The sequence below is a fragment of the Zootermopsis nevadensis genome, unplaced genomic scaffold (assembly GCF_977971745.1).
Source record: "Zootermopsis nevadensis isolate Lab colony 2312 unplaced genomic scaffold, Znev_1.0 Znev_ptg000024l, whole genome shotgun sequence".
Lineage (NCBI taxonomy): Eukaryota > Metazoa > Arthropoda > Insecta > Blattodea > Termopsidae > Zootermopsis > Zootermopsis nevadensis.
The window spans coordinates 16,707,231-16,721,449 of NW_028259156.1; the positions used below are offsets into that span (position 1 = coordinate 16,707,231).

Genomic DNA, 14,219 nt, shown 5'->3' on the forward strand with positions numbered 1-14,219 from the left:
CTACACTACGAAAAAAATTGTAAAAAATTGTAATTGAGTTTTAAATTTAATATAATTTTACACCTGATGATGGTTTAATAAAACCGAAACATGTTGTAACTGTTCCAATTGTAAATCGATTATTCGATATGGAACAAAGAATGATATTTTAATTATCTTATTTTAAATACATTGTGATTTGACGGAATAACCAAATAATTTAATTTTAATCTCTTACCCACATAAATGTTTTAATGTTCATTTATTATAAATCAAAGTCTGCTGTTGCAGGTCTTAATCGTACAACATTTAGGACCTCAGCAGATAGAAAATAAGGTATCCTTAAACTTCGTAAAATATCCACTGTATCAGAAAATATTGGAAGAAAACGTTTGTAGAATTTAAAGAGATAAATATTACGTGTCATGTTTTAAATTTTATTAGAAAAGATGTTTTGATAAATTTTATAAGTTAAATTTAGGTCTCTTGTAGAATAGAGATTTTGTTGACCGATAAAGAACAAAATTACAATGTTAGTGTAGATTTTAATATAGATTATCAGTATTTATTTTAAATGGCGTCCGTATATTTATTTTCGATGCGAAATATGACGACTGTTGGAGACTGACAGGACATTTGTACTATGTTTTTGTGTAAACGACACATTAAAACCGAGACAGATACGCTTAATAATTATGAATGCATTCAGTTAAAAAGAAAAATTATTTGTATGCGAGTTTGGATTAATAAATATGAATAAATACAGTGTGATACAAACACCAAATTAAATAGGTAAATACCAACTATAATTGATTGCACTTTAATTGTAAATTAATCGAACAGTGTTCATTACAGGTGGTAAACAGTTAAAGTTAGTGAAATGTTTTAAACTGTCATTTAATTACAAAATGAAGCAAAACCAGTAAGGTACACATATTTTCCAAATATATACTTTAGAAATGTGTACCCTCTTATACCTTTTAACTTTTGTTTTTAATAGAGAGTGTCCAAAAATGTATAGGAATTATAATACGGAGTATTAACCATATATGTATACGTATTTTTGGGACACTCTATTTCCGAATTCAGTCGTAGTTGTCAAAATGTTGCTTTGCGGTATATTTATCTCTTGTTTCTGTTTGTCTATCAGCCAATTACAATAAAGAATTATACTTAAATATTTTTGTTATTTTTTTTTGTTATTCTTTGTTGTGAACACGTGTAGACTCATAGGTATATATAAAGGTTTAGGAGAAACTCCTTCTTCAGGGCTGAAAAACAGGTTATCAGCCCAGAAGATGAAGACGGTATATTTCTCTTGAACCTGCGGGTATGCACGGCATTCCAACCAAGAAGAATAACAACTCCGCTATTCTCACCGCCGTGAGAACATCAGATCTTAAATGTGAAATTGTCGTCTTCCAGATATTTCCTACGACACAAACCTGTTAATTCCATATAAATTAAATCCACTTGCTTTTTTCTATTTATTTGTTTATTTATCTGTCACAGTGTGGCGTCTTACTATTTTCATTTAACAAGCTGCCGTTTTTATCAATAGAAATTAGAAATTGTCTAATATTACATTTATTAGCTCGTTCTGTAACTTATTTAGAGAACAAAAACTTTCCATAGTTCATTTCCGTTTGCAAAGAAATCATTCGTTATTGGTTCATGCTGCCAACAGATGGCAGAAGGGTTCATTTTAACTGATATTTTCAAATAGTGTGGTTGGTTTGCAAAGTGATCATAAAGTTTAAAGGTTTAAATAGAGGAGATTTATAAAATAGATCTTAATATGCGTATATAGGCATCTAAAGGAATTAAGTACGATGTAACAGGTCGGAGATGACTGACCATTTTTTTTAAGCATCATGAATCTTGAGTTGCAAACTGTAATGACGTTGATTAATCTTTTGATTAAATTTACTTCAGGGTATTTCAGTGCGTAAATCAAGGAATTTGAAAGGCATTTCCTCGCAAGATGGACCAAAATGTAATCTGTACTCCAGTTTCGCTCTTTAGAGGTTGTATGTCAGAGGAAGAGGTCATATTTCCAATTAGAACGTATTCATTAGTCACTGGCGCTGGTATGGGACTTCCTTGTTAGTCCAGTGTTTGCGGATAAGGAGATACGAGATTCGTGTTGCTTGTAATTGAGATGGCAGAGATTTCCCTGGATCTGTAAGGCATTTTGGTGGATCAGTGGAGTTAGAAGATGTTTTGATACAGAATTACGTGATTATAACACCTTACAAAATAATTAATTACTAGATCGAGTGAGTTAATCCTCTTATCGCTCCTTTCTTGTTACTTTTAGATAGAAACTTCTTTCAGGTCTGTTTTCTTTTCGCCATAACTATAATTATATTCGTGCAAAATACTGATGAGGTTTTTTGTTGTTAACCTCAATCGCTTCTATTTTTAAATACTTTCTAATTTTCCCATTCAAATTTATTTTCCTACCGACGTTACGTGACCTAAGAGGTTAAAAGAAGCGTAGTTTTTTAAAATAAGCTAAGAAATATTATTATCCGTTTCCAGGTTGGTGTTGTTATTTGTCGTAAGTTTTGATTCGTGTTTCTTGCAGTAATTTTACAGTCTCTTTGACGATACTTAATGTTCACTATGTAAGATAAGGATAGATGATAAATCAACTGCTTAGAGGTAGTTTAATTATTTTTAGGGGTCCACACTTTAGTCCATCCACGTCGGTCTGTCTTTCTCGGGTTCGATTCTCGGCGGTGCCCGAATTTATAACTTGTGTTGGGCAAGGCCGTGGTCTAGGCAACACGGAGTTTTCCTCCGGGGGCTTCCCCGGTTTCTCCGTGGCATCCCAACAATTACTCCATTCACACACAGAAGAAGGCAATGGCAAACCACTTCTGGATCATCTGCCAAGAACGTATATGAATAGGTCCCCAGTCCGAGAAAAGGATGGAAGGATCCTGTTCATATGGACCTGTCGTCAGACAGAACACTAAAAAATAATGACCCGGGGTCATTGTTAGAAAAAGGTTTGTAGCAGTGGGGACGTAGGTAATTGTTGGCCCACAACAATGACATGATGCATGAAGAATACTTTTGGAATTTTAGTGTAATCCGTACTGATAGGCCATTCTAAGAACTAGAATAAACAGAGACAACTGAATTGTTCTCTAACTCGGAGACAAGGAATTTAGGATGCTGTTCGGTAACGAAGCAGACGTTTACTTTGGACTTCTTTAATCTTATCGTGTGTCGATGACAGAGAACATTGCGTTTGAAAGGTCAGATCAATCAGCGTCAACTAGAACATGACGGAAGATAGTGGTCTCAGTGGGCATAGCTTTTATAACTGGAGTTTATTGTTTTCTAGCATCTGTTTAGTTGCGCTGAAGCATTAGCCCCTTTGATAATTTAATAAGGGATGCTTATGTAAATTGGGGGGAGGCGAGCCAAATGGCGAAAGATATTAACACTTTATTAATCAATGCAGTTAATCTGATAGTGAATCTATCTCCGTTAACAAACTGGAACGTAATTAGAAGTTTAACCGAGTCGACAAAAATTAGCAATTATAGTCCATTTACCTAAGTAACTAACCAAGAAACTCATTGAAGTATATTTTGTTTTGGGAAACCAGTAGTTGCTCATCTAGTTGAGAAATGGCAGCCTTTTATGGAACCGGAATGTTCTCTACTTTGCTCACCATTGTTCGCTCTCCAGAGCCGGATGAATGTAGTCCACACCGTCCTAATCTATTTCTTGAGATCCATTTTAATATTATATTACAATTTATTCCTAGGTCTCCCGATCATGTATTTTATTTATGAAGAGAAAAGCAGTGAGTTCTCCAATGATAAGAATTATAGCAGTAGATAACAAATTATTTTTATTTTTCTTCGTAGAATATTTTCATGAAAAAATAATTTATTCATATGTAGATCAGATAATCGATTTCTGATAAATAACTAATCGATTGGTAGCCCTATTATAAATATTACATTTTCGGATATGCATTCCTTAGTCGTTTGCTGTTGAGCACCGTGTGGTAACTTCTTAGGACACCCGAACTTAGCAACACCTAACGTTTAACTTTGGAACCGCCTATAAATCTGCATAGTAAAAATTTAGAATTCAGGGCAGGTGACAGACACCGTTGATGGTATCTTTTTGTTATCATAACCTTTATTCACTGCATTTAATGCGATCTGTACAGACTCGCAGCAAATACGTTGTTTGATTGATTACTTCGTTTATGGGCTCCTGGCTTATATAAACATCACATGTTATGATTGTGTCATTCTGTCACATATGTAAGGGCTTATCAACGGTGCAGCTAGCAATGGAACGACTGTCACAGTAGTATGCTTGATATTGAGCTGTATTGAGCTCTACAAAATTTTAAGAACTATCTGAAAGTGAAATCAAATTTATTTGTTATATTTCAGTATCGCCAGTCCATATTTGATTTCCTTCTCAAATAAGATTAACATACTGCATAGACTATAGACTTTTATTATATTATGATGATGATCATTGAGAATGACATCGCCGGAGGAAAGCTGTGAAGGCAGTTATGAACTGTGAATACGGAGGGGTTATCAGGAAATGCATACACAAATTTTATTATTGAAGCTGAAGGGAGGATAACATTTGTGTTCCCTAAGAGTTTGTGAGAAGAAAATATTAAAATGGACCTTAAAGAGGATATGGGAATGTGGAATGGGTTGATTTGAATCGGAGTAGGGTCCAGCGGAGGATATTCTTAAACACAATGATGAATCTCTCGGTTCCACAAATTCATGCTAACTCAAACCAGTTTTGTACGCCAAGAAATACGTACGTTGTACCTTGGACGAATCTACTGCCGACTCCAACGTTCTGATTTAAAGCCGCTTGACCTAGTTGGGATGCTACGAACTGCAGAGCTGGTTGTCGCGGTATGAAAGTCTAGACTGCATTCACGTGTAAGGAGTTGTACTTCCAAATTTAAACTCATGAATTTTGCAATAGTAAACCTACATGGAACCGACTCTATATAGCTTCCTTAAATTTCGTGTAAGAGTTTCGGCTTCCAATATTTCTCCGTCTGATGTATTTTTATAATTTTACAGCGATATATTTTATGTAAAGCATTGAGCCTAGAACAAACGAAATATTAAAAATAGATTGAATTGTTCTTACACAGCTTAATGAACAGGACTTCTTAATGGCCGCTAAAGCGATTAAAATAAAATACCCATTAATTACAAAAGACAACGTCTCAACAAAAAAAAAGACACGGACAGTAACAGTTACAAATAAGCAGGATTTGAGGTTCTTACTGTGGTGAGTACTAAGATAAATGTCTTCCGTTTTGTAGCGCCGTTTAGTCTAGTAGAAGTTCATCGTTTCAGAAGTCCTTGCTGCTTCATCATCGGGGCGATCAGGGCCCTGATGATGGAGGCATTATGTTCCTCTGAAACTTAGGCAACACATCCCACTTCGAAATGGTGAAAGCAGGCAAAGCGCGAACAACATAAGTGATGAATCACGTTGAAAGCTTACGAACCACTTAACTTATTGCAGTTTCTTCTTGTGAACAGGGCATTTGGGTGGAAAGTAATGTTTGCCCCGTTCCCACTGAACATGTCTTGTTCTTGTTGCAGCATGATGCTTATGGTGCTGCAGTACGTGGTTCCACTGTTGGTGTTGGTGTTTACGTATACGAGAATAGCCATTGTAGTCTGGGGCAAGCAGATACCCGGAGAAGCGGAGAATTCGAGGGATCAACGCATGGCTCGTTCCAAGAGAAAGGTCTGTCATATCACTGCATTACTGATACTTGGTTAAACATCGAATTTTGTGTCCACATTATGAGGAATGAATTCTCGTGACATTTTTAAACCCTGTTTTTTTTTGTTGTGAGGAAAATAGCTTATGGGACACTTTAAAGCCCAAGAGAAAGAAGGGAGACAGTTTTGAAGGGTAACATAAGAGCAGAAGAAAAGAGAAAAGTGTGGAGGGGAGTGAGAGACACTTTATTTGGGGTGGGGGGATAAACCCCATCTAATAGAAGATTCCCAGGCACTGCCCGCTCGTCCCTGTGGTAAGGGAAATTCAACGATGCGTTGAGTCACTTGGTGTGGGAGTAATGCTTTGTACCTTTGGTTCCGGTACCTTAAGAACACAAACTTTATACAAATTAACCGATTTCTGTGAAAACCATTAGACGTATATTTAAATATAGGCTGATGATTCACGTGGTGGTGATGATATCTCTTTATGGTGCCATTTACCATTTTAGTAGGTTTACCCTTATTAATACATATTGAGCTTTTATGAAAGAGTCGTGGTCGAGTCGGAGTTTTCGTCGAAGCAAGAGTCGGAGTCGGAGATTTTAGTACCGACTCCACAGCCCTGCTTTTTAAAACACTCTTATGAAGTCTATGGCTGTAATACGCAATATTGCGAACATCAAGTGTCAGATTAAAAATATCGCTGTAACTGAATGAATAAAATCAAGAAATAAAATGGATTATGCTCATTTACATACCATGTAAACAATAAATAGGCATTGTCTATTTGGTAGCTAAATGACGCATTTAATTCTGTTTTAATTAACAAAGTATTTTATATGCAGAAAGCTGACCTGCTCGTACAAATATTCTACTAATATTGATTATGTACCTTATATAAAGTACGTATTTTTTTATTAACACATTAATTGATTCTGCGTTATTTAACCATGATTTTTAACAGCATAAGTTACGGGTCTGTAGCGTCGATTAATAGGGTGGTTATGACGTGTAGATCTTGAATGATACAGATTTTATTTAAATGACCTTTATGTATTTTAAAATATTGACCCGTTTCCTCGGACAAACGGCATACAACGACGAGACACATAATTCAAGACAGCTGGTCCCCCGGTCAAGATTCGAACCTCTCACCCCCAACGTTCGGCAGGAGAAGATTAATGTTACCAGTATTTCGGAGGAACGTGTTGTCTTGATCTTCGGAGTAGGGAGATGGTGATTACTATTTACACCTAAGTATTAATAACCATAACACTGCTTCACAACCTGGGAGGCCATAATCGACGAGATTGCTGTTGATTAGCATAAAAACTTTAACTCTCAGCGATGGAAGAATTTCATTGCAGGGGATCTGGAAAGTACATGATGAAGATGCAGTTGTTTAGTGTTATAAATGTTTCAGACCTTTCTGATGGAACTGAAAACATATGCATTGTCACGGAGATGTATGGCACCATGCCTGGTGGCGACAAAACACAGTAATAATTTGTGGCCTTACGGTATGCATTAATTTGGTCTTTTCATCACCGCCATGACAGTAGGCGACCAACAGAAGATGTGGGTGAACATTCTACGTGCATCTTTGCGATTTTCACGTACGTGAGCAAGGCGCCATTTAATTAAGGGGAATATGAAGTCATTATTATTATTATCATTATATCGATTTTCAAAATATATTTCGATTTACGAATCTTCAGCGTGTGTCGTTTCAAATGGCTGCACACGATTCTTATTATTAGGAAATTTTTTCCCGATTTACGTTTTGTTCTTTTGGCTGCAGGTGACGAATTACAATTAGGGTTCATTTTAAAGTCAAGTCAGCTGTATTTTTCGTACTTTTTACGACGCTACAGGATACACACATTAACACTTTTTGTGGCCACACTTTCAATAAATATTAAGTAGGTAGTGATATTCCTAACTTTATCTATTAAATATTAAAACAGGACCACACCAGAAATTACAACACCACTTTAAAACATAAATACCAAACGACTTTGGTAGAAAATGGCGAAGAATGGAAAGCGATTACTGACTAATAACTTGTGTTCTGTCCTCTGAAAGCCCTACATCCCGCCTCCTTTATCTCGTACTGATTCAGTTAAATTCACTTCTGACAGTCTCATATTTATTTGAGAAATTTTTTAATATTATTCTCTCATCGGCGCCTCCTGTCTCTTAAGTGGTCTCATATTTTGAGGTTTCCCGGCTAACGTTATGCGTTCATTTCTCATTTCGTCCCATGCGCGCTAACATATTTCGGTTGACTATTAGAATTCAGGTCTTATGGGTTTTAGCGCCGTGCAGTCTGGTAGAAGTTTACAACGTTTCAGAGGTGCCATCATCAGGGCGATAAGTCGTTCATATCAACGCCGTGAGAACCTCAAATCCTACTAAGTTGACTAAGTACCGTCAGGTCACATTTTGCTCAGTTTACCATCTAAAATACTTTTACCGAAACATTCTAAAACAAAGTCTGTGAATCGCCAATCACATCGAAAGAATGTTTCTGTATTTTCATGGCACACGATACAGCGAGTATGAGTACAAGCTAATAATAAGTCAATAAAGAATGACTACAGAGTTCGGGCGTGGCTGGTAAGCAGGTCGTGGTATTGGCGAAACAAACGCCAGCCTCTTTAATGTCGCAGCGGAATGGAACCTGAACTTCGAGAGACAAAGCGAGATGAAGCGATGGGATTGAACAACAAAAATATAAAGAAAAAGGAATGCAGGGGAAGATAAAGAAAGAGAAAAGAAAGAATGAATTTGAACAGAATGGAAGCGTTGAAGAAATTAATGCAAAGTGAAGTCCATAAATATGCTAAATAGTTAACCGACACTATGTCACTAAGCTACAATGAATTTAATCTATTTCATAAAATATTTTGAAGTTAAATTGTTTTTTCCTCCTTTAAAAACAATAATAATAAAGCAAATGTGAGTTATAAAATTCATAGTCCTCATTCAGACACAAATATTCTGAAAATAATACACACTGTTTCCTTTTAGAACAAAATCTAGGCCAAAGACTTATGAAGAAAAATTATCAAGGAACACATTTAAAAAAACTATACGTAATTGGAATACGCATTTAAACTCTGATCATTACAATGTAACTTTCACGCACTTTATAACGGGACAGTGTGTGTTTGGAAAATAGTTTTGAAGCACCGTTTAGTGGAGAACACGCCTGTTTTGAGTTGTAATTTGGTGCAAGATCAAACGAAGAGTTTCCTGTTCGAGGTCAGTTTGTTACAGCGGACCTTTGATGCTGTTGATTCTCGGCCTGGAGGGACGAGATGACATTTATGTAGGTGATTTGCGGTTATAAGTTTTTGCGTGTCTATTCTGATACCTTGGCTGGTCCCCCCTTAGTAACGTCACATATTAAAATGTGAAGTGTTGTCTAAGTGACAGCAACGTTCTTATAATTTTTGAAGACAAGACCATGAAGGAGCTTGAACTTGACCAGCTGATAGTTGCTTGGTTGGTCAAGATATTTATGGAACCCAAAGATTTATTATCTTTGTTCATTTTCTGGACCATTTCCATCGTCCTATTTTAAAAGAGAAAACTACGACTAGCTCTGTCTAAAAGACCCAACTGATTAGGTACCCATCACCTGAAGACAGAGACAGAGCCAGTCCCTGAAACGTCGTGGTTTTCTCTTTCAAAATATGACGATGGAAATAGTAAAAAAGAACAATTTTAAGTGTAATCTATCGTCGTCAGAGCCCTTTAGAATTGTTTTATTACTGTGTTCACAAAAGACCTCCACAGGACACCGTTAGTTAAAATATTATCATTTCGTTTCTCTAAGTTCCATTTTAACAGTGTATTACAGTCCACGCTTACGTTACGCAAGTGGTATCTTCTCTTCAGATTCAAAATTTTCAATCAGAATTTTGTGTGCACTCTTATTTCTTACCAGTGAGTTTTAATAAAATGCTAGTATTGCTTATTGTTTATTAGCTACAAGTTCATAAAAATGTGTATTTTACGAAACAAAGAATTATCGCCTTCTTGCAGTGAATCGTAATTCGGCACTATGTCACATGTTTCATTATCGATTTACAAAAAATTTCGAGGCGAAACTTTTCAGAAGTTGGTCAACGAAACTGCTGAAGTCTTCCGAGGCAATTACATTTCTCTATTTCCTCTGAGACTTGGGATATATGATTAAAATCCATTTATAAATAAATTTATGGTGTCACCGCTGAGTTATTTCCCTTGGCGTCTGCTGCATAACAGTTTGAAACGAGACCTTCGCCATGCGTTTTTCTCAAGGGATCAAACAACTCATCGTTTCTGTTCTGAGCTTCGAACTCGTGTGTGTTTACGCAGGATAACAGTATGAACAGACGCTCCTTTGTCTTTAGGTCAGACAATATGAATTTATATTAATTTTTGATACGAGAGGTTTACTGGCATGCAGTTTTGTATCACAATTTATAACAAGAGCTTACTGTTAATGGAATATATTGTGTGCTCAGACACTCTTCTCGCGTACTTAAGTTGAGACCGTGCTATGCAAAGTCAATATCTGGCTTTCCTTCCATCCGACAATTTGATAAGCCATGTCAGTTCATAGCGTTTTCAGAGTCAACAATTCGTTTCGATAGGAAATAAATCTTAAAGAAAGGCCTTTCTTGTTTATACTCCGATGTAGTATCCATGGTTACACCAGTTCCTCAAGCATCACAACGAACTGAAATTAGCATAGAACATGTAGGAGAAGTAGGCCTACTTTTTCATTGGTATTGTTAATCGCCGAAGTCAGTCAAAGCACAAATGGCTATTGTTTCTGAGTGAAAATGTCTTTAGTAGATTTATGACAGCTAATCGATAGAGTTCTTGGTTTATAAACAAAATCAAATGCATATTCAACAGATGTATGTACCAAAAAAATACACAAAATTTATAGAAATTAAATGAGATAAATGTGTACGGGATGGATTGTCCGGCACGTCTTACTGTGTCTGATGCCTTCCGAGGCTGCGATCACAAAATGTGGTTCACACGTATGCAGTGTCCATGTTCACTCGTCGGGACGCACATCCTGTTACTGTAATAATGATTGCTGTAGTTGTTAATAACGCTTCATGTCCTAAGCCATGCATCTCATTGTCATCCGTGCAAATAATCTCCAAGTAAAGACCCTTATTGATTAATTTATAATCCTCTACAGGTTTCAGCTGAGGAAATTGTATTTGAATGCAGATTCAATCTTCAAGAACCTTTTAGTGAGGTTTTCTGTACCTGCAACGAAGTATTGTCGTCACATTTGAACTTAAAAATTCTAAGTGTTATGTTCACTGTATGTACCCTTGTTACATTCACAGGCGTTTTTGTTTACAACATTCGTTAATACGATAATCTGACGCCAAATTACAACTAGGTCTCCCGCCGACATAAAACAAACAAGTACTGTCACAACTTGGTGACAGAGAAGTAAGCCTTACGTTTAAGAGAAAGGTGCTTACACAGCGTCTTCTTGGACAAACGATGGATGAGTCAGCCGTTCCTTCGGACGATGTAGGTCTACAAAGTTAAAGACGCCTCATGTAACAAGCCGACGTCACTGTCACCGGGTGTTTCGTAAACTGCTCACGGTATATCCACATGAGCGGATAAGCGTGTGTGGTAAGCAGTATGTACTCGTAGTAGGTTTTTGTTTGTTTTTCTTTTATTACAACTGAATTTTTTCGCGGCCTACCAGACTTTGCTTTGGGTAAAAGCGTTTGTGCTGTTGAATACTTTTATGTATTTCATTAAATGCAGGAAATGTTCATAGCAGTGTTTCTGTAAAAAATACTACGAGTGCCCGGAGCTCAGGTTCTTCTTATTACCCTGTTTAAAGAACCATTGAAAATTGCAGGCGCCTTGAGCAGTAATGGAGTCAGTTTCGCTCCTTACGTAGAGCTTCAGTTTTAACAAAAATTGCTAGTTGTATGCGTTTAAGTGTCTAGCACTTAAAAAGAACCACATTTCTTGTATACTATAATAAGAACCTCTAGTTCCATTTATGCTATTTGTGAATTATTTGTAAACTTGTTTTTTTCAGATAAAGTTTTTGTGAATGAATAATTTAATTGTGAAGACAATAGACCATACGATTTCAAACGCACAATTTACCCCAGCCGAAATTCGTCTCTCTTATAACCTGTAATCTCGACGTACATGTTTTAATCTCGACTGGGCCAGCTATTAGCCAAATTTAAAATAATAATTTATTCTAACTGAAGCCTTCGTGTATTTTTCCTTTCGATTTATAAGATATATCGGTATATAACTCTGAAGTATAGTTATTTGGTCACAGTTGAAGGCTACTGAGCGCCAAATTCTGCTAATTGAATTATATTCATAGCATTTATTGGTATCAGCTTACTGTTTGTTTGTCTAAAAGTTTTCGGCAGAGATTGTCACTGAACAAAAATTGTTACAAGTTTTGTATTACCTGACAGATTTTCGGAAGTTGGCTCTGCTCCGATAGCCAATTGACTGCGTGCCATTCTGATTAGTTTAATAGTCAAGATTCTTCGTTTGAGAAGCTGATAGCTACTCACCTTGCCAATAAACAGAGTTATGTAAAGGAACATAAAAATCCATGTCCAGATTTACAGAATTCTGCAATTGTACCCTTTCATGGACTATTTGAATCCAGTCCATAGCTTCGAAAACTACACATCTAAAATTCGTTTTAATATCATCTTCCAGTATACTACTAATCATACAAAATGTTCTGTACCCTGGAGGGTTTGGAAGAATGCTTTTATAGATCGTGTTTGTAAAAATCAGTGAAGAGACAAATGCCTGCTGAACGCGGGGGTAAATGCAAGTCGAAATGTCACGTGTATTAAACATTCCTCACAATGTTCAATATCGAACATGATTGCGGTGTAAAAGTCTGCACTATTGAAAATTATCTGTTCAAGCTTAATATCATAGTAAACATCTAAAGACCTGACAAATTACATAAATCTTCTACGCTGTAACACGTGCGATGCATAGATTTTTGTGTCCCCTCCTGTGAACTGGCCCGAAAAGATGGAGGTTATAAGTATTTCTCACGTCCTCTTCGCATTTTATACCACGTCGCTGGGAATTTGTCACCCAGATAAGTCGTAAACCACGCCGTATGTCACTATAGGGGTCTTTGCTAGCCAGAATAATAGGGCACAGTTTTACAAGATTCCGACGCGATTATTAAATATGAGACTTTTAAAGCAATGTTGTCATGCGTAAAGAAACAACAGTTGGAACATAAGAGCAGAAAGGGTGTTTTATACAGTCCTTTGAGACCAATGAAAGCCGATGGCCTCGTTTCAAATTCAAATACCTCTGTAGTAAAAGTGGACTCGTAAATTGCATGGAACAACATATATAAGGTGGTTTATTATTAAGATGGGTGTCTTCTGGGACGTAGCTGCGTGTAGTCTGGTAGAAGTTTACCAACGTTTCAGAGGTTCTCTCTGCTTCCATCCAGTAATTTTTGGTTGTTGATAATAAAAAGAGTGTGGCGTCGTAATGGCTCATCTAAGGCAAAAAGACCCAACACTTAAAACTGGGAACACATGATTTTTAACAACTATTCCCTCTTCACATTTTTTTTCATACTTTGCCAAATGAATAAATTCTCCTATGACCTGTGTACTCCTTTAAGGCTGTTGAAGGATGGCTCAAGTTAAGTAATGTACTTTAAGATCTGTGAATTGGGTTACTTTATAGAGCTTATGCAATCAACAAAGGTGTAATTTCAAATTTAGTTTGTAACTCAGATGTGCTTTGTTTATGTCGAACCACGTTTTCACGGTAACTAAGCGGCAAGGAGTATTTTCTTGGATTCATCTCCTTTTTCTTTCATAAAGTTACTTTACGCCTTATCTTTTAATCGAGCTATTTTCATTTTGGGTATAAGTTTTCAGAATATATTTAAAGCTTCATGCAGTAAACTTCTAACTTATTTTGTCATAGTAATGTTTTTAGGGTGTCGACTGTTGTAAACTTACAAACTTTGGAGTTGTATATTAAAACGTTTCACAAACTTTGCGACAAGTAAATAGGAGTTTAAGTTAACATATACACGCTTTCAACACAAAGTAACTTTTGCCCGGCGTGTGCAATTTATTCTTCTCACATCCGGAGTTATCTCTGACGTATGAACAGCCGATGTGGGAGCCGCGTTAACACCACTAGATTGAGAATTCTGAAATAATGTGTATTAGTGTGTCGCATGATTTTTGTTTATGACTTCCGCCTTTGTGGCAAGAACAGCTAATCATAAATATACCTGTAAATTACATAGAAAATAATGTTTCCGTGTCAACAGAAATAAACATGGCGTCGGTGGAGACATATAATGTGTAATCGGAACATACGAGTATAGGCAACTAACTGAAAGTATGTACACATACGTATAATTACTAATTATATTAATTTATTGATATATTTTAC

General features: G+C 36.3%; 1 protein-coding gene across 2 annotated transcripts in view; it reads left to right on the plus strand.

Annotated features, from left to right (window-relative positions):
• Positions 1-14,219, plus strand: part of RYa-R (RYamide receptor) — a 123,433-nt gene that overhangs the window by 12,333 nt on the left and 96,881 nt on the right. For both annotated transcript variants that reach the window (XM_022068661.2, XM_022068662.2), the window contains exon 4: positions 5,613-5,760. In XM_022068661.2, the coding sequence (XP_021924353.1) occupies positions 5,613-5,760 (148 nt within the window). The remainder of the gene's footprint in view (positions 1-5,612; positions 5,761-14,219) is intronic.